General features: G+C 39.8%; 1 protein-coding gene across 5 annotated transcripts in view; it reads right to left on the bottom strand.

The window, feature by feature from the left end:
• FKBP15 (FKBP prolyl isomerase family member 15) overlaps positions 1-26,635 on the bottom strand; it is an 80,752-nt gene that overhangs the window by 49,839 nt on the left and 4,278 nt on the right. For 4 of the 5 annotated variants that reach the window (XM_020965443.2, XM_020965442.2, XM_020965445.2 and 1 more), the window contains exons 2-9: positions 16,807-16,922; positions 14,009-14,099; positions 11,525-11,594; positions 9,669-9,743; positions 8,978-9,076; positions 4,035-4,184; positions 3,172-3,240; positions 1,457-1,600 (exon numbers count right to left, since the gene is read on the bottom strand). In XM_020965443.2, the coding sequence (XP_020821102.1) occupies positions 1,457-1,600; positions 3,172-3,240; positions 4,035-4,184; positions 8,978-9,076; positions 9,669-9,743; positions 11,525-11,594; positions 14,009-14,099; positions 16,807-16,922 (814 nt within the window). Of the gene's footprint in view, positions 1-1,456; positions 1,601-3,171; positions 3,241-4,034; positions 4,185-8,977; positions 9,077-9,668; positions 9,744-11,524; positions 11,595-14,008; positions 14,100-16,806; positions 16,923-26,635 lie in introns of those variants that run through there. The other variant, XM_020965446.2, reaches the window with a different exon arrangement.

Here is a 26,635-nt window from a genome sequence, read left to right on the forward strand (position 1 = left end):
TCCAAAATTTCCAATGATCTTCTAATTGACAAATTTGATGGTCTTTTCTCAGCTCTCACAATTCTCAACCTGCCTGCTGCATTTAACACTGCTGGCAACCTTCTCCTCTCAGGGTTTTGAGGCACTCCTCTCTTGACTCTCCTTCTGTCTGACTGTTCTTTTTCATTCTCCTTTGCTGGCTCATTATCCACATCACATGCCAAACTGTGGGTGTTCCCCAAAGCTTTCTTTATTCTTCCTCTACACACTAACTTACCTCATCAGCTTCCTTAGACTGAACTATGTTGACTCACAGATCTATATATCTAGCCCCAGTCACTCTTTTGAGCTTCAGTACCACACCATCAAATGCCTGTTGGATATTTCAAACTCCCAAAGACATCTAAAACTTACCATGTCTAAAACTGAATTCATTTTCTTTCCTCCTAAACCCTTCCTTCTCCCAAATTTCTTTTTTTTTTCTGTTGAAAGAATCATCATCGTCTGGTCTCCCAGGTTTGTAACCTTGGCATTAGCCTTGTTTTCACACTCTCCCTCACCCCCATACATCCAATCAGTTGCCAAATGTTGTCATTGGTACCATTCCAACATCTCGCACACCTGCCTCGTCTCTACTCACACAGTTATAACCATGGTTTAGGCCTTGGTTAGATTATTACAATAGACTTCCATTTATTCCCTTCGCTTCAAGTCCCTTCCCACTCTAGTCCATCCTACATTCTGGTACCAAAGTAATTTTCCATAAGTATAGATCTGACCACGTGACTACCCTATTCAGTCATCTGTAGTGACTGAATCTATCTGTTTCCAATATCACTAGACATTCCTCTTCCCATACAGTCATCTAGGCAAACTGGCTTTCTCTCTGTTTCCCATGCATGACACTACATTTCTCATCTCTGTGCCTTAACATGGGCCATGGCCATTCTCCATGCCTAAGGATGCACTGCCTCCTAATCTCAGCCTTACAGAATCCTTCTCTTCCTTTAAGATGCATTTCAAGCACCATCACCTGCAAGAAACCTTTCCAGATAGCCACCAACTACTAGTGCTCTCCCTCTCAAACTACTCTGTAAATATTTATATTTGTTCACTTTATATTTATGCTGTATACGTAATTTGTATAAATTTTTGTTGCTTCACCCATTAGAATGTAAGCTCCTTGGGGCAGCTACACTTACTAGCTGTGTGACCCTGGGCAAGTCACTTAACCCCAATTGTTCCCCCCTCAAAAGAAAAGAAACAAAATGGGAGGAAAAAAAGAAAGAAAGGAACATAAATTCCCTGAGAGTAGGGATCATTTCATTGTTTGTGCTTCTGTCTCCATCACCTGGCATAGTGTCTGGCATGTAGTAGCTGCCTAATAAATGCACACTGATTGATGCATGTTGAAGGATCTCTACAGCAGAGGAAAACGAAAGCCTATCCAGGCCACATCTATCAGTGCTTCACTCACCCTTCTGACTTCTACCTCAAATACCAGGGTCGAGTCTGATGGAATATGTCCACTTAAACCTTCAGAGCCATAAGCATATGCCGGAGGAATAATGAGAAGCCTTTTACCTCCTTTCCTCATGCCGAGCATTCCATCTTCCCAGCCCTTTAGAGATGAGAACACAAGATTAAAGATTAGTTGGCTTGAACTGAATTAATAATAATCAGTCCGTCCACATTAAGTGTCTGACATGTGCCAAGCTCTGTGCTAAGCTCTGGGGACAAAAAGAAAGGCAAAAGACAGTACGTGTCCTCATGGAGCTCACAGCCTAATGGGAGCGACACCACACAAACAACTGTGTACAAAATAAATTGGAAATAATCAACAGAGGAAAGTCACGAGAATTAACAGACATTGGTAAAGGTTTCCTGTAGAAGGCAGGATTTAAGCTGGGACTTTAAGGAAGTAAGGGAAGCTGGAAAGTGGAGATGAGAAGGAAGAGTGTTCCAGGCATAGGAGAAGCCAGTGAAAATACCCAGAGTTGGAAGATAGAGTATCTTGTTCCAGGAACAGTAAAGAGGTCAGTGTCCCTGGTTCAAAGAGTACATAGAGGAAGAAAGTGGTAAGGTGTAAAAAGACTGGAAAGGGGTGTGTGTGTGTGTGCGTGTGTGTGTGTGTGTGTGTGTGTGTGTGTGTGTGTGTGTGTGTGTGTGTGAGAGAGAGAGAGAGAGAGAGAGAGAGAGAGAGAGAGAGAGAGAGACAGACAGACAGACAGACAGACAGACAGACAGACAGACTCTGTGTGTGTGTGTATGGGGTGGGGTGGGGGGGCAGGTTATTTGAACACCAAAAAAGAGATTTTATATTTGACAGGGAGCCACTGGAGTTTACTGAGTTGGGGTGACATGGCTGGATCTTCACTTTAGAAAAATCACATTGGTTGCTGAGCAGGAGACAGACTGCAGTAGGGAAAGAATTGTGGCAGGCAGACCCACCAGCAAACTAATGGAATAATCCAGGCAAGAGGAGATGCCTTTGTGCATCAAGGCAGTGGCATTGTCAGAGGAGGGGTCATATTCAAAAAATATTATAATGCTGAATTGATAGCAACAGATTGGATATGTGGGGTGACAGACAGTCAGAAGTAGAGGATGATACCTAGCAGCAGAGTACCAGAGCCAAGAGGATCAAGACTCACAGAGGAGACCTCCAAAAGCTGTCTAGGTCATCACTGTGCCTCAGAGAGCAGTGTCTAAAGTAGACTTTAGAGACGTTTTTATGGTAGAACACACACAAACTCCCAAATTTCTTAATGACAGATTTGGTAAACCTAACATCCACTATTAAAATCAGGCCTTTCTTGACTAGGAAAAACTACCTGCCTTTGATGATAAGGAAGAGAAACAGAGAACAGTGCCCAGGTCTCTTGGACTCCCAGTCCAATCAAGCTTTTCAGGATATCAGAAATATGCCAAAGATTAGAAATTAGAAGTAAGTTTCTTAACTTAGTCCGACAACAGTTTACAGATTCAAAGAGGGAAACAATCAGCGTGGCAAAGTAGAAGAGGCACTGGACTGGGAGTCCAAGAGACCTGGGCACTGTTTTGCCATTAATTATTGTGCAACTTTGGATGTCACCTGCCTATGCCTCAGTATTTCTATATGTGGGGTGGGGGGGGGGGGGAAGAGATGCTCTGTCAGCTTTAAAATCATTTCAGTTTGATTCAATGCTTTACCTTAATGACTTTTCCTGATCCCAGCTTTAATCGAAGAAGTTTATCCTTGTTAACAGAAGAGTCAAATACCTAAATGTAAGAGAACAGACTCATTCAATAAAGTCCCAAACAGTAAAAAATAATAATGAAGATCACCAAAGTTTTAATGTAAGCCCAAACAACTACAGAAAAAAATAGTTCAGGAGGTGTGGGATAGCCATGGTATAATTTGATTAGGCCCTCAGAAGTGCTATGAAGCTGAACACCTCTGCCAATATCATGCCAACACTTTAGAAAAACTGAAAAAGCAAAACAATTTTAAAGACATAAGTCTACATCAATCAACAAACATTTCCTTAACCTACAAAGTGCAAGGCACTATCTTTTTTTTTTTTTTAGGCAATTGGGGTTAAGTGACTTGCCCAGTGTCACACAGCTAGTAAGTGTCAAGTGTCTTGAGGCCAAATTTGAACTCAGGTCCTCCTGACTCCAAGGCCGGAGCTCTATCCATTGTGCCACCTAGCTGTCCCCAAGGCACTATCTTAAAAGCTGAACATATGGGAGGGAAACATACATAAAGACATAAAAAGGGAAACATTCAAGGAGAGTACAATCTTCAAGAGGCATTAAGTGAGACTGTAACTAACAATACAAGGCAGTAAATCACACAACCAGAGAAGTGCTGGTGGCAGTCCGTAGAAGGAGAGCTACTTTAGCTTTTGATGTCAGGAGACAAGTTGGGATCTGATATAAACTGAAATCAGTACACAAGTGGAATAAAGCCAAATTTGTGCCATTTAATCATTCCACTTGACATCCGCGAACAAAGTCACTTGAATGTGGTCACTTGATTTTTTCTAAATCCTATAAAAAATTCTTCTTACCTGGCCTAGTCCATGATTCTGAAAGAGCCAGCCTGTATAGGCCACCTCCAAAGAATTACCAACTTCAACACTTGGACCCTCTCCTATAGTAAGATCCTGGCTCAGCACAACTTCCAAGGAGGACATGCTGTTACATTTGGCAATGCATATCTGCAAAAAGGAAACCACAGAAAGCAAAAATGGGCATATATTAGGTACTTAATTAATGCTTATTTCCCCCTAACAGTTGCTTCTACCAAGAAAACAGAGCAACCAAAAACTCAGAGCAACCAAAAAGGCAGCAAAAGCCCAAAGTCACTGCTTTTTTTTTTTGCTTTTTGGTGAGGCAATCAGGGTTAAGTGACTTGCCCAGGGTAACACGGCTAGTAAGTGTCAAGTGTCTGAGGCCAGATTTGAACTCAAGTTCTCTTGACTCCAAAGCTAGAGCTCTATCCACCGCACTACCTACCTACCCCCAAAGTCGTTGCTTTAAAAGAGTAAAATCTGCCTGAATCATTACCCCTATTGAAGGATCTTTTCCACAGGTATTAAAATTGAACATTGTCTACTATGTGCAAGGTACTGTGCTGGAGCTACAGTTAACAGATAATTCCAACCATGACCAGAGATCCATGAAAGTGTGGGAGGGGAAAAGGAGTCCTCTCCCAAATTAACCTAGTGTTTCTTGGAGGCAGTGGACTGGGGGGACTTTTGTAAAACTGCCTATATACTCAAAACTTAAAATCCTTCCACTGGTATATGATTCTATTTAAAAACTCAATTTCAATTTCTTTTTAGTTCCAAATTCTCTCCCTTCCCTTCCTCTTTCCCTCCCTTTGAGAAGGCAAGAAAAATAAAAGCCAGTACAAATATGTAAAAGTCATGCAAAAGAAATGTCCACATTAGCCATGCTAACAAAACAAAACAAGGAAAAGAAACAAAAAGAAGAAATTATACTTCAATCTGTACTCTGAGTCCATTAGCTCTCTTTCTGAAGGTGGATAGCATGTTCATCATAAGTCCTTGGAACTGTGGTTGATCATGGTGTTAAGTGAGTTACTAAATCTTTCAAAATCTTGACAATATTGCTGTGACTATATAAATTGTTCTCCTGATTCTGCTTACTTTACTTTGCATCAGTTCATATAAGTCTTCCCAGATCTTTCTGAAACCATCTCCATCATTTCTCTTTTTAAAAAAATAATTTATTTTTAGTTTTCAACATTCACTTCCATAAGATTTTGAGTTTTAAATTTTCTCCCCTCCCTGCTTCCCCCCCCAAGAGGGGCATGCAATCTGATATAGGCTCTCCTTACACATTCATATTAAATATATTTTCACATCAGTCATGACGTAAAGAAGTATAAGAACTAATGGGAGGAACCACAAGAAAGAAGAAATGAAATAAAACAATAAAAGGAAAGGAAAGCAAATAGTATGCTTCCATCTGCATTCAGACTCCATAGTTCTTTCTCTGGATGGGGATAGCATTTTCCATCATGAGTCTTTTGGAGTTGTCTTAGACCCTTGCATTTCTGAGAAGAGATAAGTCTATCAAAGTCAATCATTGCACAGTGTGGCTGTTACTGTGTACAATGTTCTCCTAGTTCTACTCATTTCACTCAGTATCAGTTCATGTAAGTCTTTCCAGGTTTTTCTGAAGTCTGCTTGCTCATCATTTCTTATAGCACATTAGTATTCCATTACCTTCATATACCACAACTTGTTCAGCCATTCCCCAACTGATGGACATCCCTTCAGTTTCCAATTCTTTGCCACCATAAAAAGAACTGCTATAAAATTGTATACATATAGGTGCTTTTCCTTTTTCTTTGGTCTTCTGGGATATCTTTCCAAATTGCTTTCCAAAATGACTAGATTAGCTCACAGCTCCACCAACAATACACCATTATTATACAGATTTTCCCATACTCCCCCTCAAATATTTATCCTTTCCTTTTTTGCCATCTTAGCCAATCTGATGGGTGTGAAGTGGTACCTCAGAGTCGTTTTAATTTGCATTTCCCTAATTATTAGTGATTTAGAGCATTTTTTAAAATATGACTATTAACAGCTGATTTCTTCCTCTGAAAACTGCCTATTCATATCTCTTGACCATTTATCAATTGGGTAATGGCTATTATTCTTATAACCACTGATACATGTGTAAATTGCCACATTCCCTAAGCTGAGGTTTAACATACCCATCAGCTGAATGTACCTGAAATTGAACTCCTTATCTTTTCCTCAAACCCTCCCCTGTTCTGAACTTCCCTATTATTGTTGAAGGTACTACTATCTTCCCCATCTCTCAGGTTCACCATTTACATGTCGTTCTTGACTCCACACTTTCTCTCATCCCTTATATCCAATCAGTTGCCAAATTCTGTGAAGTCTACCTTCGTGACGTCTTTCATATATGCCCCTCTCTCTTTTCTGACACTGCCCCCACCCTCATCACCTCATACCTGGACCACTGCCACAGTCCCTGGTTGTTGTTCTTGCTTCAAGTCTCTCCTCACTCCAGTCCACCCCCCATTTCACTGTCAAACTGATCTTTTAAGTGTGCGTCTAACCACGGCAAACACAAACTCCCCACCCTCTTCCCCAGCTCACTGCTCTCACCATTCTTTCTTATACCTTGTATTCATGTACTTTTTGATCTAGCAACCCTGGCCAACTTGCTGCTCCTCAAACAAGACTCTCAATGCTCGGGATGGCCTTTGTCCACGTCTGGAACTCTCTCCCTCCTGGAGGAGCATCCTGCCTTCCTTCTAGTCTCAAGTGCAGTAGCCCCTTTCTACAAGCAGCCTTTCCCAGCCCTTTCCTTCTGAGATTATTTCCAATTTACTCAGTATATGATTTGTCTGTTCATAGTTGTTTACATGCTGTCTCCCTCATTAGACTGTGAACTACTAGAAGGCAGGCACTTTCACCTTTCCTTATCTTTTGCCTAAACCCACTTTTCTTCTTAACTTCTTTCTTTTGAGAGCACAGCCATTCTTCTAGTCACCCAAGTTTCACAACCTTAAAGTCATACTCAACTAATTACTCTCCCACACCCTCCAAATCCAACCAGTTGCTAAATCTGGTTGATTCTATCTTCACAATCTCTCAAATACATCTCCTCTCTACCCACTCCCATGAAGGCCACCCATACCTTCATGCCCTCATCCATCCTTGCCTGGACAACTACAAGAGCTTCCTTGCTGGTCTACCTGCTTGTGTAGCCTTTCTCCTCTCCAATCCATCCTCCACACAGCTACCTAAGTGGAATTCCTTTTTTTTTTTATATTTATTTTTTCTTGATGAGGCAGTTGGGGTTAAGTGCCTTGCCCAGAGTCACACAGCTAGTAAATACTATGTTTCAGAGGCCACATTTGAACTCAGGTCCTCCTGACTCCAGGGCCGGTGCCCTATCCACTGCGCTATCTAGCTGCCCCCCCAAGTGGAATTCCTAAAACATGTCTGACTACGTAGCTCTCCAGCTCAAGAAGATCCAGTGGCTGCCTACTACCTCTAGGGTCAAATACAAACTGCTCTACTGACATTTAAAAAGCTCCATGATGCAGCTCTGACCTCCTTTCTAACTAATTCTCTTTCACATACCCTGAAGTCCCAAACTCTCTTCTCTAGCCAAACTGGCCTCCCGGATGTTCCCCGTGAGAACCTCTATCTCTTCCCTGAGCCTTTGCACAGGCTGTGCTCCCATCTACGGTACTCTTTGTTCAGTTCTTGCTTCTGCCCACTGGAATCCTTAGGGCCCTTTCAAGGGGGCCCTAGCACTCAAGCACTACCCCGTATAGGTGGCCCTCTCTGACCCCCTTGTTAGTCCTCCCAACATTGGAAATACTTTGTATATCCTCTGTAATTAATTATCTTTGTAAATATTTCATATTTACTCATGTGAATACATCTTTTTTCTCACTAGTAAAATGTAAGCTCCTTAGTGGCAAGGACTGTTTTCTTGTTTGTCTTTATATTCATAGTGTCTGGGACATGGTCACTGGTGTTCAATTGATTACCCAATTGAATTAAATTGCTAAGTGCTGCTGGGTTTTTTTTCTTTTTTTTTTTTTAGTGAGGCAATCGAGATTAAGTGATTTGCCCAAGGTCACAGAGCTAGTAAGTGTCAAGTGTTTTTCATCTGAGGCCAGATTTGAACTCAGGTCCTCCTGCCTTCAGGGCCAGTGCTCTATCCACTGCACCACCTAGCTGCCCCTGCTGTTTTAACTAAACAGTATTTCTTATACCTACTTGTGCCCCAAAAGTTTTATCAAGTTGGGACTTTTAAAGATAACTTTTCTATTTTAAAAAATGATTTTTATCTTTGAAGAAGCGATGAGAAATTATATCTTCCTCCTTTCTTTGCAGAAGTAAAAAAAAGAGAAGTAAAACAAGTAAAAAGAAATAATTTCACTTATAAATAACAATAACTTATAAATATGCACTATGGGTATATAACTGCATATACTCTCAGATTTGGTGGATATGTTCATTTTGCTTAACTTCTTTATTCCCCTCTTCCTACTTTTTACTTACTACAAGGGATGGCTTGCTGGGGAGGAGGGTATATATATTCAGAAAGGAAGGTGATTAAAAAAAGATAATACAATTTTTAAAAAATCTCTTAAGTAATTTAGCTAAGCACCACTGTCATTTTTCTGAAATGTTCCTTGTTCAAGTGATGAAATTAGTTTTTTCATATCTGACATTAAGAAAAATATAGCAGCCATTGATCTTTCTCATATAACTCCCTAGAGCTAATAGAAATCCAGGCATTCTAAATCTCTCCATGGGAAAAAGGTCCTTTCCAGCTGTAAAACTTCTACATTTTAACTGCTGTAGTTATTGCTCAAGACATTTCTAGATGCCTCTTTGGAAATGGCCTTCAGAGACAGTATAGAGAAAATCAGTGTCACTGCTCTATAGCTATACATCATTAAACATTTTCAACAAACTACCTGTTTATTGAAATCCACTGCAGCCTTTTCTGATTCAAACATCATGGACCAATTTTGTCTCTGGTCATCATAAAAGGTGCTATAGTTGTTGGCCTGTACCTGCAGAAAAAAGTAATTTGAACCACTAAAGCATGTGCAACTCATAAGTTTTTATTGTTGCTGAGTCATTTTTCAGTTGTTTTCGACCTTTGTGATCCCATTTAGGTTGACAAAGATCCTGGAGTGGTTTGCCATTTCCTTCTCCAGCTCATTTTACAGATGAGGAAACTAAGGCAAACAGGGTGTTAAGTGACTTGCTTGGGGTCACACAGCTAGCAAGTGTTGAGGCCAGATTTGAACTCAGAAAGATGAGTTTTCCTCATTCCAGGCCTGGTGCTCTAACATTTTCACCACCTAGCTGTCCCATGTTTTTGCTCCCAAGTTACAGATGACAAATCTCATTGTCTGACATTATAGTCAATATCCCGTCCAAGAAGAACCCACAGGAGAAATCAAGGGAGCCATCCCCTTCTGAATTCTCAGGTCTTGTCCCTATTCCACAGCCACCTTTTGAAAGGTTTTGGTGGTTACAGGGAGGATCAAAGTAAGCAGTAGAACTAATCTTCTACATTTTGAGTCTGTGCTTCCTTAGAACTTATTTCAAGGTACAGCATAATCAGCATATACTGTGGAGATTCTCAATGTCTCTTACCGTCAGTTCAAAATTTGGATGAATCCTGGCAGAGGTGATTGGCTGTTGCTGACTTATGTAAATGAGAATCCTGTACTGGAGTCCACCAAAGATGAAATACAAGAGCAAGAAAAGAAAGCAAAAAATGAACAGAAAATCCACACTGGCAGATACTAGCTAAAGCATACAAAGACCTTAGATTGCTTCCTAACTTTGCCCTAGGGAATTATCCCTTCCTTTTCCATTTTTCCTTCCAATTTTGGTCTCTACATAATGTTTCATATCTTTCTACACAACTGAACACCTTCTACTTTATGTGTTATATTCTCATGTAAAAAAACTGAATTTTAAAGTAATACAACTAAATGCAACAACTTATACAACTGAATTAAAGCTGTCAAAAACAGCAGAGTTCCCTTGGAAAGAAGAAAAGAGGCTTCAGTATGACAAGTATGGAGAAGTGAAAAAGAATAATTTGCACAATCTGTAGTCATGTGCAAAATATGATCAAAGGCATTACCACCTCGGCTTTCAATACAAAATGAGGTCTGAGTATACTCACTTCCCCACTGAAGCTGTTATGTGAGAGAATGAGTCACTTCTTGAAATTAGAAACTTCTTGGGTGAAAAATCTATCCAAAGAGTACATATGAGATGAGGTGTTGTTCACATCATTTCTCAAGCTCAAAAAGATGAGTTAATTTTTGTTGTTTGCTTTTTTTTTAAGGCAATTGGGGTTAAATGACTTGCCCAGGGTCACACAGCTAGTGAGTGTTATTTGTCTGACGTCAGATTTGAACTCAGGTCCTCCTCACTTCAGGGCTGGTACTCTGTCCAAGATGAGTTAATTTTTGAAGGAAATGATATTGAATCCATAATAAATTTGGTTTCCCTGACCCAATGGACCACAACAGTGAAAAACAAGAATATCAGGAAATTTGAGGAGGTTATCTGGGCTTCTGAAAAAAGAATCCAAAGCCACAAGCTGATAAACGAGTTGGAAAAGTGGTACAGATTCCAAAGAGACTCACTGAGATTTTATTAAAAAAAAATACATTTGGTTAAAAAAAAAGTGGCTCTGGAGGTAATTCTAAAGATGAGTTTACAAAATGCTTCAAATAGCAATTGTTAGAATGAGGATAGAGTGGTCTAAGAGAATGACACTGAAGTCAAAAATACTTAATTGAAGATCTTGGATTTCTCCCCTCTGCCATTAGGACTTTGTGACCCTACAGGGCTTACTAAAATGCTCTCTACCTACAACAATAAACATTGATAATGAACCAAGCAGAAAAGGAAATATTCCTTCTAACTAGCTTACTCTTAAAGTCTAAATTCTTAAGACAGATTCAAATGATAAAAAAAAAGGTCAAGCACAAATTGACTTATTCATAAGAATGAATAGAAAATCATTATTTACTATGATTTAGACTCACATTCATCAGCAGGTAAACAACCATCTTCATCACAAGACCAAAAAAGGCACTGGGCAATTGCAAATGAGAACTGCCACCTCAGCAGTTTTAATTTAAAGAGAATCTATTTCCTGAAAAGAAAACTCCACACCTAAGAACTCACACAGCACATACTTGGGTAACAATTCCAGCAGAAAGGCAAGATAAAATGACAAATAGCGCCACTACAAGCTCAACTATAGCATCCTATTGGGCCAGGCATAGACTTCAATGTATGTACACATACATGCACACACACAATATACATGTACATCACATACATACATACACACGTGAGCAGTAAACATATATACATGTGTATACACACGCATATGCATACACAAAAGCCTGAGTAGCTTAAATCTGCACTAAAACTTTGGGAAGAATATGTGCATGTGTACATAGAATCGGGGCCCCTCTCACCTCTTTGGCAGGGTGGTTCCCCAGGACTGCAGCACCTAATTTTCCTTGCTTCACATACTGACCGTTTGTGCTAAAGAAACAGAAACACTGCTTTAATAAACCTGCTACAAAATAAACAAGTAGGCACAGTAGGTCAACAATGGCTACAACAATGTAGACTTAAGACACTAAAAGGAAGGGCAAGCTTTTGAGTAACAGGAAAACCAGGGAGAGGCAGAGGACAATTAGAGAGAAATCTTGCATAAGTGGTCAGATGGAGTACTCATTGTATCAGGCTTTTGTTTTATTGTTTTCCTTTTTCACTAGAGAAAGTTCGATTTGCATGCAATAACTATTGTGTTAAAAAAAATCAATAAAACTTAGTTTTAGGGGCAGCTTGTATAGAGCACCAGCCCTGAAGTCAGGAGGACCTGAGTTCAAATCCTGTCTCAGACGAAACACTTAACACCAGCTGTGTGACCCTGGCCAGGTCACTTAACCCCAATTGCCTAAAAAAAAGGAAAAAAGAAAAGAAAAGAAAAAAATCCTCTTATTTTGAAAATTAAAAAAAATTTAGCAGGAGTAAGAGCCACCCAAAAAAGAAACTAGTCAGTCATCTGAAAGGTGAGTATCTCACAAATGAACCTTTTTTTTTAATCTCTAAGAAGGTATTATGGTACATGCTCTAATAAGACAACATGAGATGAGGAGGTGGGGGAAAGGGGGAGGTAGATGTGAACGAGAGTGAAGCTGGAGACACCTCACCTTTAGAATCTGTTCCACAGAGACAGGAAAGCTATGTTTTTGCAAGGACCATATATGGAACCACATGCTTACGGTCACAATCAATAGCGTCAAGTTCCTAGAGTTCCTGTGTCAAGCTAGGAGCTGGCATCAGTGGAAGAGGAACGGTAAAGCCATGAAGTAAAGGAGGGAGGCAGGGAACAAGTATTTATTAAGCTCCTACTATATGCTAGGGGCTATGCTAAGTGCTTTACAATTATCTCATTTGATGCTCACCAATAATTACATGAGACAGATGCTATTATTATCATCTTCAATCTGCAGTTGAGGAAACTGAGGCGGACAGAGGTGAAATGATTTGCCCAAGGTCATGCAGGTAACCAGTATCAGATGTGGGATTTGAACTGAGGTCTTCTTAACTCCCAGACCAGTGCTGCATCCATTGTACCATCTAGATGCTTCACTGATACTGAGAGTAATATGGATAACACAGCCCTGGGGTAGGAGGTTGAGAAATATTGAATGCTTTTTCCCTTTTAGTAGGGACCACTGAAAAGTGGGTTACCTGACTCTCTAGCAAATCTAAATGCCTTTCCTTGGCAAGTGGGACTCAACCCCAGGGTGGGAATACAAGTCCAGAGAAGTACATGAGGCCCAAGTTTGGCAGGGTTCCCTGAGAAGAAAAAAGTATTTTGCCTGTTTTGAGTCTCAGTTACAAGGCCTTTACATTTTTTTGGTCAGCTGAAACAAGGCCTCTCCTATATTTGATAGTTTACTAACCTGAATGCTTGTGTAGGAGCTAAGAGGCCTTTTTCTTTTGCTGGGGAGACTTAGAACATAAATCAAATCCCAAAGTTCTTAGGGAAACACTGGGTGAAGGAATAAGCCAAAAAGAGAGATTTTGCGAAAAGCCTAACAATGAATCTAGTCTACATAAAACCAGAACTTCAGCTCTGAGGCATGGGTTACAATAAATTATTAGAGCTAGAAGGGGTTGGGGCAGCTAGGTAGCACAGTGGATAGAGCACTGGCCCTGAATTCAGAAGTACCTGAGTTCAATTCTGGCCTCAGACACATAAAACTTACTAGCTGTGTGACCCTGGGCAAGTCACTTAACCCCATTGCCTAGCAAAAAAAAAATAAAAATAAATAAAAATAAATAAATAAATAAAATAGAAGGGGTGGTCTCTAGATGAGATCTGGAGAATAAAGAAATATATCTTCCTCCTCTCAACAGAGAGGTGCAGATATGGGTGTGTTACAGTCAGCTCCAACAAACTCTCCATGGTTAAATTTTCAGGGTGAGTATTTATACCTTGGAAATCAGCAAGTTACACACCAAATAAACTAGATTTACTTTTTGTTAATTGGCTAGACTTAAGAAAGTGATGGAAAAAATGTTAATAATATAGATTAAACTTAGAAGTATGATTACACACATTACACACACAGACACACAATACCCTTTAAACATTTACCAGCTTACTTCTGGCTGCAGATTATGGATCTACTATCAGACGTGGCCACTGTATCAGTTGGCTTTGCTTAAATATTTTTGGTATAAGAAAGGTTTCAACATGGGGGAAGATAGAGATTGAAAGGGAAATGACTGATATAAACATAGAAGGCAACAATAAAACTTTTTAAAGTCATCTAATCCAACTCTCTCATTTTAGAGGTGAAGAAACTGAGAAATTAATGCTGGATAAACACAAGGATCCTTGTCCCTTCACCACTAGGGTTATTTTATTGGCTACTTACAATCGATATGCATGGACCGCTGTGGCAGCTAGGACTGTGGAAGCTCCAACAGGGGCTGCAGTCGGAGGAGTTTTCTGTGCTGGCTGATTTGCTGGAAGGGAAGAAATTGGGATTTCATTCATTTCATACTGAGGAGAAGTATTCTACTCTTAAATAAACCTCAAACTTATATCTCACCCACACATTTGCATCCTGTTTTAGATTTTTCTCATTTAATTTTTACAACCAGATATTAGCCCCATTTTGCAAATGAGCAATATGCAGACAAGAGTCATTAGAAATTACCTGCCCAAGGTTACACGCTCTTCTACACTCTTTTGATGGTCATGGTAGGTCAGCACAAATCACTGAATTTTCTTTAATACCCCTCAGGTATTCTCATTTGTTCTTGTTTCTGTTCTCTCCCCCTCTCTCTTGTGTACCCTCTCTTCGTGTGTGTGTGTGTATGTGTGTGTGTGTGTGTGTATCTCCCTAATTCCTAAGATCAGTGGTCTGCCTCTATGGCTACAACTTAGGAGGAACATAAACATACAGGAGACTTATTCCTTCCACTACAGGGTGAGCCAAGAGCACCAACATCCTTTCCCTCCTCTATTCTTGCAATTCATCCACATTTTGTAAGTTCTATACATTTGGGTTAACATATTCCTTTTTTTTTTTGAGGCAATCCAGGTTAAGTGACCTGACCAAAGTCACACAGCTAATATGTATCTGATTTGAATTCGGGTCCTCCTGGCTCCAGGGCAGGTACTCTATCACTGCACCACTCAGCTTCCCCAACACATTGCTTTTTAAAAAGCAATGTATCTTTAAAGATACTCCCATTTTTCTTTAAGAGTTAAACAATCAGATCAACTCTGAATTCAACAAAGTAACAAGAGCGTTAATAATGGCCAGTCTGTCAGAGGGAGAAAGAAGGGAGGGGCTGACTCTGGTGTTTGAACCATTTCAAGGCAAAAAGTTTGGGAGCAGGGGTGTGGTTGGTGGGTGTGTGGCTGCTGAATGGACAGAGTAAGCTGTAAGGGAATTGCTAGGAGTCTAGAACCAGATTAGAAAATTGGATACCAGAGATAAAGACTTTTTGTCTAGGGCTGCTACAGCCCAGGTACTTAGAAAAGTATTTCTCTGCTAAAGCATCTGCTTTGCAGATGCAAAGTTAAGATATCCTGATTAGTTTGAAAGGCTGCTAGCAAAATTCATTCCAGTCTCCCACAAGGAGAATTTCTCAGTAAAATGGGATTCCCTGTATATGTATAGCCAATATCAGATTGCTGGCCCTCATAAGGAGGAAGGCGGGGAGGGAAGGTGAGAAAAATTTTAAACTCAAAAGCTTATGGAAATGATTGTTGATAAATCAGAATAAATTAATAAAAGAAAAAAAATGGGACCCCCCCCCACTCAGCCTCTTTCCCTCCACTAGAGGAAGAGACAAAAGGAGGGGGAAAAAACAGGAAATGGAGATATGTACATGTGCCTTCTAGGGGAAACATGTGTCAAAATCCTATGGTCATGGGACTTTATTTCTCTTGGTCTACCCCAACCCCCTCTCCCTCCCAAGCTCCTCCTCCATCTTATAATATAGTAATTTACCAGATTTCTTCATTCACTGGGAACCTGTAACAGATATTCCCCAAGAAAGAATGCCTATTGCCCTGGCATTTTATTTACATGTGATTACATAATATAAAGCGTATAGATAATTTTCAAGTTAAAATGTCATTACAGTTTAACTTAAAGTTATCATTTATTGACTTTCTTCTTTGCTTCTCCTCACCTAACTCAAATAAGCCTGAAGTACATTCAAATGAAGGAAGAAAGGGAAAGTAAAATGGCAAAGGGTCCCCCAATTCCTGCCAGGCCTGAGTCTGGACAACAGTGCTTTAAGCCAGGGGCTGACAACCTGTGGTACCTAAGGCGAAAGTGACACATGCTAGAGTTTAGGACAGAACCAATGGATCAGGATCTACAGACAGACTTTTAAAAAAATAATCTGTATTGCTAATATTTGTTTTAGCCTTACCTACATTTCCCACTGTTATCCCTTGCCTTATTCTGAACCATAAAGGATAAAAAAAAGAGAAAAATAAAGTTCAGTTAAACTAACATATCAAAAATATCTGAAGTTTTATGTTCCTGATAGATGTTAAATCTCTAACCTAGGAGATCTTCAAGGAGGTTGATGAACTCCCTTCTCCAGTTTATCGATATTCTCCTAAGGAGGTAAGGGGCAAAAGTGCCCTAATGCCTCTTTTTCTAAAGGACTTTAGAGTCAGCTCTTCCCTTCCCTCTCTCAAAGACACTGCCCTATTTACCTCCATCTTCCTGCCCTAGTGCTCCAAGGCTTAGAGAAAATGAAGAGCAGCTTTACTCACAAAGAAACTGGAGAACCCCAACTTACAGTAATATAAGAGGCAGTGTGGCATAGTCAATGGAGAGTTGCCTCAGAAGCAGGAAGACCTGGGTTGAAAAGTTCTATCTTTAATACAGGCTGTGTCACCCTGGGCAAGTCACTTAATTTCCAAATATCCCAGACAGTTCTCTAAAACTAAGTTGGAGAGCAGCTGCTAATCTGTTTTGTGGAAGTTCTTTACTGAGAGCTCCCTATACTGAACAACAAAAAAAATTTAACATGTCAGCTCTGGCTATGAAGAGACATGTGCCTGTGGTTCACACATCCATCATCTCCTGCTCCTGGGAGGAGAAAAACAGGGAGAAGCCACTTTACAACTGTCTATCTAAAAGGCTGTTGACCTGTGCTTTGGGCTCACAGCTACTGAGAGAGGTGGCAGTAAACTTACCAGCTGCTGTTACTGTGTGGCCTTTCTTAGGCTGCTTTGGAGCTGTATACTGGAAGAATTCATTTCCATGGCCCACAACCACCTGATCCAGTCCAAAGAGGGAGGCTAATTTAGCACTGCCAAAAGAAAAGGAAGCAATCATGATACTTGACAGAAACCTAAATGGATCCCAAGCTTCAGACGTTAGAGAAACCACTCAAAGTTCAGTACTCCTCAAATGTCATCTGGCATACATCACTCCAGGCAGGACTCAGGAGAAGCCCTTCTCTTCCTTCAGATTAGCCTGCAGATAGTGGGCCAGAATGGCTTTCATCAGATGGCCCCAGGCTGCTTTCATTACTGCGTGCAAGTCACTTCCCCTGTACAGGCCTCTTTTCTTTGCTATATAAGCTGAAGGCTGGACTCAGTGATACAGCATTCATTTATCTTTTCTGGATTTTCTAGAGTCTCAAATTCAGAATAAGAAAATACACTTTTAAAAATGTTTTTCAGGGGCAGCTAGGTGGCACAGTGAATACAGCACCGGCCCTGTTGTCAGGAGGACCTGAGTTCAAATCCAGCCTCAGACACATAATGCTTACTAGCTGTGTGATTCTCTGGGCAAGTCACTTAAGCCCACCTGCCTCACCAAAAGAAAAAAAAATTTAAAAAAATGTATATATATATGCTTTTCAAAAGTTAAACCATGCATTCTAATTTTTAGTTTGGAGAATATGGTCACTACAATGCCATGGTCCCTCTTTTAGTTTTCCATTCTTTGATTTCTGCTTTCACCTCCTGTTATATACAGGATAAAGGCAAGTTTAACATACTTAAATTGAGAACTACCTATACATATACGTCCTTGAATTAGAATCATAGATATTTTTCAAACAGTCATTCTCAGAGTTGGAAAGGACCTTAGTGGTGATCTATTCCAACCTCCAAATGAAACAAATCCTTTCTAGAAACAAGTGGTCATCCAGCCTGTGTTAGATGGCAGCCTGTAACCTGCAATACTTGCTCACATTTAAAGACTCCCATCTATTCGCAAAGCACTTTATACACATTATCTCATTTACTACTCACAACAACCCTGGGAGGTAAGCAATTTAATTTTCATCTTACACATGTAGAAAGTGAGATTTGGAAAAACTGATTTGCTCAGAGTTGCACAGTGGCAAAACCAGAACTCCAACCAGAGCTTGGCTCCAGGGCCAGTGCTCTATTCTGCATATTTGATCAGCCTTCTGACATAACTCAAACATGCACACATCAAACACTCAAGACATATTCAGTTATTAGGACAGCTACTCTGCCCATTCACTCCAGTAAGCCGAGTGGTTTGATGTGTCCAACACCCATTTTCCCCTGACCTGTGTCCTTATTTTCTCTTATGCTCTGCCATTGTTGGAAAATCCTTTTTCATTCCAGCCATCAGGTAACAACATTCCTCCCTTACTGGGAGCCTCTCTCCAGCCTTTTTTCTCCAATCAAGCCACAAATATTTATTAAGCACCAGTGTGCACTGTGCTGCTAGACCCTGGGGATGCAGAGAAACAACCCCTCATCTCAAAAGGCTTACATTCCAATGGAGAAAACAGGAACCTTTGTATGGATATATGTCTTTATCTATACACAGAATTATTCAAAGTAAAAAGGGTAGGCACTAACAATGGTAGGAGGGGACAAGAAAGAGTTCACAGAGAAGGATGTGCTTGAGCTTCATCTTGAATGAAGAAAGTGGGATCTGAGGAAGCGGAAGTGGGAATGCAGCGTGTGCCTGGCATGGGGATCTATCAATGCAAAAGAAAAGAGGAAAAAAAGATGGAGTGTCATATATGAGGAACAGAAAAAAAGGCCAGTTTGGCTGGATTGTAGAGTGTGGGAGAGGGTGAAATATACCAGGAAAGGAAGGTTAGGATTAGACTGAAGGTTTTTAAAAGCTAAGTTAAGGAGTTTATACTTTATCCTTGAAACAATAAAGAACCACTGAAATGTATTAAATAGGAGAATGATGATGGTAAGATCTACACATAAGGAAAGTCACAACAAGAAGCCTTTCCACTTTAGGAAAGAGACATTTTACTACCTACTTCTATTGGTGTGTTGCATTATTTATACCTACTCTACCTTCCTTTTTTTTTTTGGCAACTGGGGTTAAGTGATTTGCCCAGGGTCACACAGCTAATAAGTATTGAGTGTTTGGTCTGAGGATGGATTTGAACTCAGGTCCTCCTGACTTCAGGGCCGGTGCTCTATCCATTGTGCCACCTAGCTGCTCCCCCACCTTCCTTTTTCAAAAGTTATCTATTTCTCTTATCATAAATTTAAAATCCTATGTGGGCAAGGAATTCCTCCTCTCTATATATTATATATTTGCTATAAAGAAAGGGACAAAAAGATTGATTGTGGACCAGTTTCTGTTGTGGGATGAACACATAATCCCTAAGCACAGAGGAGGTTTTCTATCTGAATAAAATGCCTGTCATTAATGGCTCTGAATAATTCAATATATGAAATATCCCTTTGGTAGTTTCATATAATACTAAACCTGTAAATTAATCTAGGTAGTTTTGCCAATTTTGTTATATAGGTATAGCCATTCACAAGCATGATGTATTATTTAAGTTCTGGGGGTTTTTTTGAGGAGTGTTTTATAGGTATATTGCCCTTGTAGATGATTCACAGATATTTTATGCATTTTGCAGCTATTTTGGATAGCATTTCCCTACTACATCCTCCTTGATTTTGTTATTACTATATAGACTCAGCTGGTGATCTCTGTGGGCTTATCTTGTATTCTTGTACAATTCATTCTAAATCATATTTTAGTGATGGCAACCTTAAGTTGATAATTTTGGCTTCACTCTTTCCCCCAACCTAATCACTCATACTTTCAGTCTTAAAGGTTATAGTAGAAGAAAACAGCTAAAATTATTAAGTAGGGCTGAGACCCTACAATAATGAGGGCTAGCACTACAGTATGTGTTCAAGAACAAGACAGTCCAGACAAAGATAGAATAGATAAACGTGTCTTTTGCTGGGTCTAGATCATGCTGCTTTTGGTGCCTGGCTCCCCCTGCCCCCAGACAAAAATTATACATAAACTTCCCTTTTCACCAGGCTCCTTCTGCTCACTTATTTTAGATTAAAGTTCTTATACTGCGATTTAATTTTTCCTTTCTCTCCTTATCAAGAAAATGTATTCATTTGTGCTAGTTCAATGAATCTTACTAAACTGTGCATTCTTTTTTTTAACTGTTAATAGCTTCTTTCTGGTGAATAAGTTATCAATATCATGTATCTATATAGTTAATTATGGCCTACAAGCTTAAAATACTATTTCAGTGTCATCTCTAGACTGAAGAATACCTTTCTGATAAAAAGACCAGAGCTCAATAGAAATTTTGATCTTCAAATACAAGACTCAAGAGAGACATAAAAAGGTAAACAGGACAGAAAGAAACAACATGTTATTAATAAGGGCAAACTGGGAAGATGACACTTGTAACTCTTGAGAACTGTATTGTTATTACACCATGTTAAAGGGGTATACATAAAGGGGGTGGGTATAAATTGACTTTGATGTAATGATGAAAAAAATCTAATCAAGTGGGTTAAATGGATCCAAGTAAGTGAATTAATCTGATCTAAGAAAATGTACTGAGAGAAAGGGAAAGGAGGAAGCAGACAAGGGTAAACTACATCACAGGAAAAGACACAAAAACCTATTACAGCAGAGGGAAAGAAGGGAGGGAGGTGAGCATTTTTTCAACCTTACTCTCATCAGATTTTGCTCAAGAAGGAAATAATATAATCAGTTAGGTATAGAAATCTAACATGCCCTAAAGGCAGTAGGAGGGAAAAGGAGAAAGAAAAGGGAGGGGGCTAATAGAAGGGAGGCGGTGGTCAAAAGCAAAACATGATTGAGGAGGAAAAAGGACAAAGGAGAAAGAAAAGCATAAAGGGCGGGGAGGACAGGGAGAAAGACAGATAGTAATCACAATTGTGAATGTGATATATGAATGTAATGGAATACTACTGTACTATAAGAAATGATGAACAGGCTGACTTCAGATAAACCTGGAAAGACTTGTATGGTTTGATGCTGAGTGAAGTGAGCAGAACCAGCAGAACGTTGTACACCGTAATAGCCATATTAAGTGATGACTATCTTTGATAGACTTAACCCTTCTCAGCAATACAAGGACATGACATTTCCAAAAGCCTCATGATGGAAAATGCTATCCACATCCAAAGAAAGAATTATGTAGTTTGAATGAAGATCGAAGTATACTATCTGCTATTTTTTTTCTTCTGTTGTGTTTTGTTTCCTCTTTCTGGTGGTTCCTCCTATTAGTTCTAATTCTTACTTATATCACTAATGTGAAAATATGTTTAATAGGAATGTATATGTATAGTCTATATTAGATTGTGCACTGTTAGAGTTAGAAGGGCTTAAGTTTCCACAGGTAGAATAATGCAGAGATTTAAAGAACAAAAGTCCCAGGAGGTGGTACACTGTAGGTGGGCTGGGCTTAACCAATAGGAAGTAAGTGGATTGTTCCAAGAAGACCCCAAAATCAAGATAAGGGTCGAGCCAGCTCAGACCACTTAGGGTCAACCTGAGGACACCTGCAAAATGTTAGTGCGCCTGCTTAATGAACTTCATTACTATTAGCTGACACACCCCGCATAAAATTAGAGCCTCATTAATGAGTCATGGGACGTATGACCAAGGGAGGGGGAACATACTTGAGCTTATCAAGGGGAAACATGTAAGGAAAGGTGTAACCTGGGAAGGGTTGGACCAATCCTGGCCTGGGAGGGCCTCGGAGGTTTCCCCGCCAAATTCAACTGCATAAAAGCACACTTTCCCTTGCACTCAGGGCCCACCCCTCCTGGAGCCCGATTCTGGCCAGAAACATCTAAATCCTCTGGACTTTCTTTATAATAAATTTTCTTGATATTAAATTTTTGGTGTCAAGCCTATTTCTAACATGCACCATCTTGGGGAGGAAAATAGGGAGGGAGGGGGAGAAAAATTTAACACTCAAAAGCTTATTTAACACTCAAAAGTGATTTTTGATAAATCAAAATTAATAAAAAATTTTTTAAAAAAGAATATATTAAGCTGAAAATTTTGAAGCGGCAGGGCCCATGTTTGCTTCCTAGGTATTTTACACAGTGCTGAAGAATGGGTTGCAGAGCTGGTCCTTTGTATACAAAGCTGAAGAGAGTAAACCCTAAAAGGCCCAAAGTCAGTAGGAGACCTGGGGGTCAGCAACTCCCGAAATCTCTGCCCAGCCTGACATTTTATCTAACTCAATAATACTCTGGGCATCTTAACTAGTATCCTCCCATTGCTACCAGATTGTAAACCCCAGGAGGTCAGGAGCCCTGCAGGGACATTTAGTGGAAAGGCTCCTGTTCCTGGGTGAAAGATCTTACTTTAAAGTAAACCCTTAGGAGAGAGCAGCTGTTCTGCAAAATGTTCTATAAATGCGAACTATTATTTAACCTTACTATCTTCTCTCAAACATGTGGATCATGATAGGCATCCAAAAAACAGAAGGTTGGATCAAATTACTGCCGTCTTTGGTAAAGAAGCCAATTAGGTATACTTCAATTCATAAAGTAATAACGATAGCGAGTATTTATACAGTGCTTTACATTTTGCAAAGTGCTTTACAATATCTAATTTTGTCCTCACAACAACCGTGCTATTATTCACATTTTATCGATTAGAAAACTGAGGCCCAGAGAGGTTAAATGACTCACCCAGATCACCCAGCAAGTAAGCTGTTAAAGAAGGATATGAAACTCAGGTTTCATTATTCTAACCACTGTGCTACCTAGCGGCCAGAGGTAGGGTGAGTACTACTACTGGCCAGGACTAGGCATTAACCAACCAATACCATGCTGGTGGGGAAAAAATTTCTTAAGATTTCTGTATCATCCCAGGGTACACTCAGCTTAATGAGAAGGGGAAAAAATCGGATTCCAAAAGTTTCTAAACAAGAGATATCTACAAAAATTTGTAATTTCAAAAAGGTTGCTCTTGTTCTCTAAGGATCATGTGGTAACTAGTGGCAGTTTAGGGAAGAAGAGGATAAGGAAAAGGAAATATTCTTTATGTCTTCTGGTTTGGGTAAGGTAATGATCTAACTACTCTAAATGTTGGAAATGAAGAAAGGTCTAGAGGCTCATAACAGAGATTGTAATTTCTCTACAGGAGAAAAGATCAGTAGGGAGGGACTTGGGGACAAAAATCTACAGAAAGACGCCAAAGCACCTAAGGTACAATTTACTAAATACACAGAAGTAGATTAAATCATCTTCGGGGAAGAGGCTGTAAATTTGTCATTGACTTTTTTCCGTCAGGAATAGCAGAGGGAGTTAATCTAGGGACTTAAGAAAGAAAAATACACTTTTACCGTTTTGCATAACTGTTTTTAGGCAACACTGAAGCAACAATAAGAAATTTTAAAAGGCTTCCTCATCATAAAAAGCAGAAAATTTTCAAGTTTCTAAATTAAGTTGGAAGAAAAAGTAAATCTTTATATTCTGATATGATCTGGGATTTCACAGGGGGATTTAAGAAGCTGTAAGACGGGGTATTTAGATTTTGGCTTACTATAAACATGAGGAAACCTGTGCATCCCCATACCTTGGAAGACAAAAAAGTTCAATGACTGTCAGGCCTCCTTTGCTAGGTGCAGTATCCGCTTTTTATTGTTCTATTGCAGCTGCAGCTGTGCCCCAAGAAAGGGGGTGATCTGACTTTTGTGGGCTTACTTTGTATCTATGTACAACTCACTCTTAATCTCATTTTAGTAAGAGTGGTAATCCTGATTTGATTCATCAGCTTCCCTTTCTTTCCCAACCCCAACCCCTCCTCCTCTCAGTCTAATGGCCCTGAATATTAGATTTGACTACCATTATTGTAGTTCATTTATACACTTTGATGTTCAGGTATGGTGAGTTCATCTTCAAAGATATGAGCTACAGTAAATGGCTGAGAGTCTGGGAATTCTGTAGGCTCTTTTGAATTTGATAAGTAAGGTGTGTGGAAAAATCTGACAGTCTCCATTTAACATGGCTCAAATGTACTTAAGGAAGGAAAAATCCATTAAAATGGATAATTACCATGAAAGAGGCACAGAAAAATTGCTGAGATCTAGAGGTTTAGGGGTGCTGGGGCTTCTACCTCATGACACGTGGGCCCAGCCTGAATGAATGCAACCCAAATCTTCTTGCAGCCAGAGAAGAAGTTTATTAGAGATAAACCATATAGGTCAGGTGATTCCCCTAAGGACTAGTGGGCAGGAGAAAGTCTCAGCATTTAAATGGGGATCTTACATACACTAAGGTAACTTTGGGTGACCTGGGAAAAGGGTTTAGGTAATTTAGGGAGAATTCTGATTGGAATGTCTGAGAGATTCAATAGACAATGGGAATAGATAATGAAACTGGTTTGGGAAGGTCCACATCCGGGAGGCTGAATAAGAATAGATAATGAAGGGAACTGGAAGGAAGAAGTTTGAAAGGCATCTGAATAAGATCAGAAGGTGGGGCTAAGGCTTTCAAAGGGAGGTACGGATAGTCGATAAAGAACCACTATAGACCCCAATAAAATCAAGAAAAGTTTCTGGGTTTTCTGGGTGGGCAAATGGGAGTCAGATTCTTTTTGGGGCAAGGGGCAAAGGTCTGGGCTTGGGACCATATCCCATCATTGCTACAGTGTTCAGTGTCATGTTTTCTATTTCCTTGCAAAGAACCAATAGAAGGATCATGAAATGATAGAATGTCAGAATTACTTCCTATATCCCTAACAGGAAATCAATTAAATCTAACTTGATTCTCCTAGTAGCATTCAGGAAAGAAAAAAAAAAAGGTTTGCTTCCTTTGCAAGATCTTTTCCTAACAAAGTAGCTATTTTCACACCCTGGGAATTGAATCTTTTTTAAAAAATTAATTTATTTTGATTTATCAACAATCACCTCCATATGTTTTTGAGTTAATAATTTTTCTCTGGGAATTCAATCTTGACTAGATCTGCTGGATTTATCTTCTCAAACTAAGAAAGCCGGCATATCGCTAAAACCATCACAGGTTTTAGGCCAGATACAATAGACAGTACTTGACTACCATTAGAAACTATGGTAGTGAATTCTCTCCTCTGACCCCTTCACTGAGATCTTACTCATTGGATGTTAATTAAGTAGTTTGGATGTAAGAAGGAAGGCTATCAATGTCCTTAAAAGTAGGTTGGAGGCAGTGAAAGAACACTAGATTTGGAGTCAGATGGCACTACTTCTATTTTGACGGATTTGTGAAATATGGACTCTGGGTACAATCTATTTTCCATCCTTTCTAGTCAAAACAGACTACAGTGGGGGCAGCTAGGTGGCGCAACAGAGCACCGGCCCAGGATCAGGAATGATGTGGTACAGACCCAACTGAAACCTTAGCCCCTTGCCACAAAAAGAATTTGACTCCCATTTGTTTACAGGCCCCAGAAAACCCTTCAGCTTTTTTTGATCTCATTGGGGTCTCAAGTGGTTCCTTATCGACTATCTATACCTCCCTTTGAAAGCCTTAGCCCCACCTTCTGATCTTATTCAGATGCCTTTCCAACTTCTTCCTACCAGTTCACTTCATTATCTATTCTTATTCAACCTCCTGGACATGGACCTTCCCAAGCCAGTTTCATTATCTATTCCCATTGTCTATTGAATCTCTCAGACATTCCAATCAGAATTCTCCCTAAATCACCTAGACCCTTTTCCCAGCCCCTCCTCTGGTCACCCAAAGTTACTTTAGTGTATATAAGATCTCCATTTAAATGCTGAGACTTTCTCATGCCCACTTGTCCTTAGGGGAATCACCTGACCTACATGGTTTCTCTCTAATAAACTTTTTCTCTGGCTGCAAGAAGATTTGGGTTAAATTCATTCAGGCAGAGCCCACGTCATGATCTAGGAGCCCTAGCGCCCCAAGACCTGAGTTCAAATCCAACCTCAGACACTTGACACTAGCTGTGTCACTTAACCTTGACTGCCTCACCAAAAAAAAAAAAAAGATACTTTATTTGAAATTCTAACACAAAATAGACTGCCCCTGTCTTGAGTTCTTCTACCTTTGGTGTATTTTCATGTCCTCCATGCCTGGAATGGACTCTCATCTTCCTCCATCAGAATCCTTATTTTCCTTTCAGGCTCAGCTCATTTCCATTCAACAAATATTTATTTAACTCCTACTATGTGCAAGGTAGCTTGGCTGAGATGACAGACAGCAGGCCTGAGTCAGGAAGACTTGAGTTTGAGCTCTGCCTCTGACACAAGCTATTCATGTGTCCTTGGGCAATTCTAAGACTAAATTTTAGAGAAAATGCCAACATGCATTGATAGACAGTTTTTCCTGCTAGGAGTTGGTTACTGCACCAATAAAATGACAGATTAACTAAATAAAGAGTACAGAGAAATCTGTTAAGCCAGGGAGTTAGCCATTAAAGACAAAATGAAATCATTATTGCCTTCAAGGTGCTTATACTTGACAGGGTCTTGTGGAGGTTAAGGGTAAGTTTGATGATTAATAAATGTTTATTGATAACTCACTAGGAAAAAAAATAACTTTACAAGTCAAAGAAAGGGAACTACAAAAGTTGTATAAATAGAGACACTCAGGCTGCTGCCAAAGGCAGGACGAGATTTGTGGACTGTTAATCTGGAAGTGATGAGGATGGGAGCTAGACCCCAAAAAGGAAAAACCCTGGATTTTCCCACAAGGCCAAATCTCTGGCATTTGCCTGAGGCTATAATCCCATCAACTGGCCTTTCACTGT

This window comes from Phascolarctos cinereus, unplaced genomic scaffold (genome assembly GCF_003287225.1).
Source record: "Phascolarctos cinereus isolate Bilbo 61053 unplaced genomic scaffold, phaCin_HiC Scaffold_2;HRSCAF=192, whole genome shotgun sequence".
NCBI lineage: Eukaryota > Metazoa > Chordata > Mammalia > Diprotodontia > Phascolarctidae > Phascolarctos > Phascolarctos cinereus.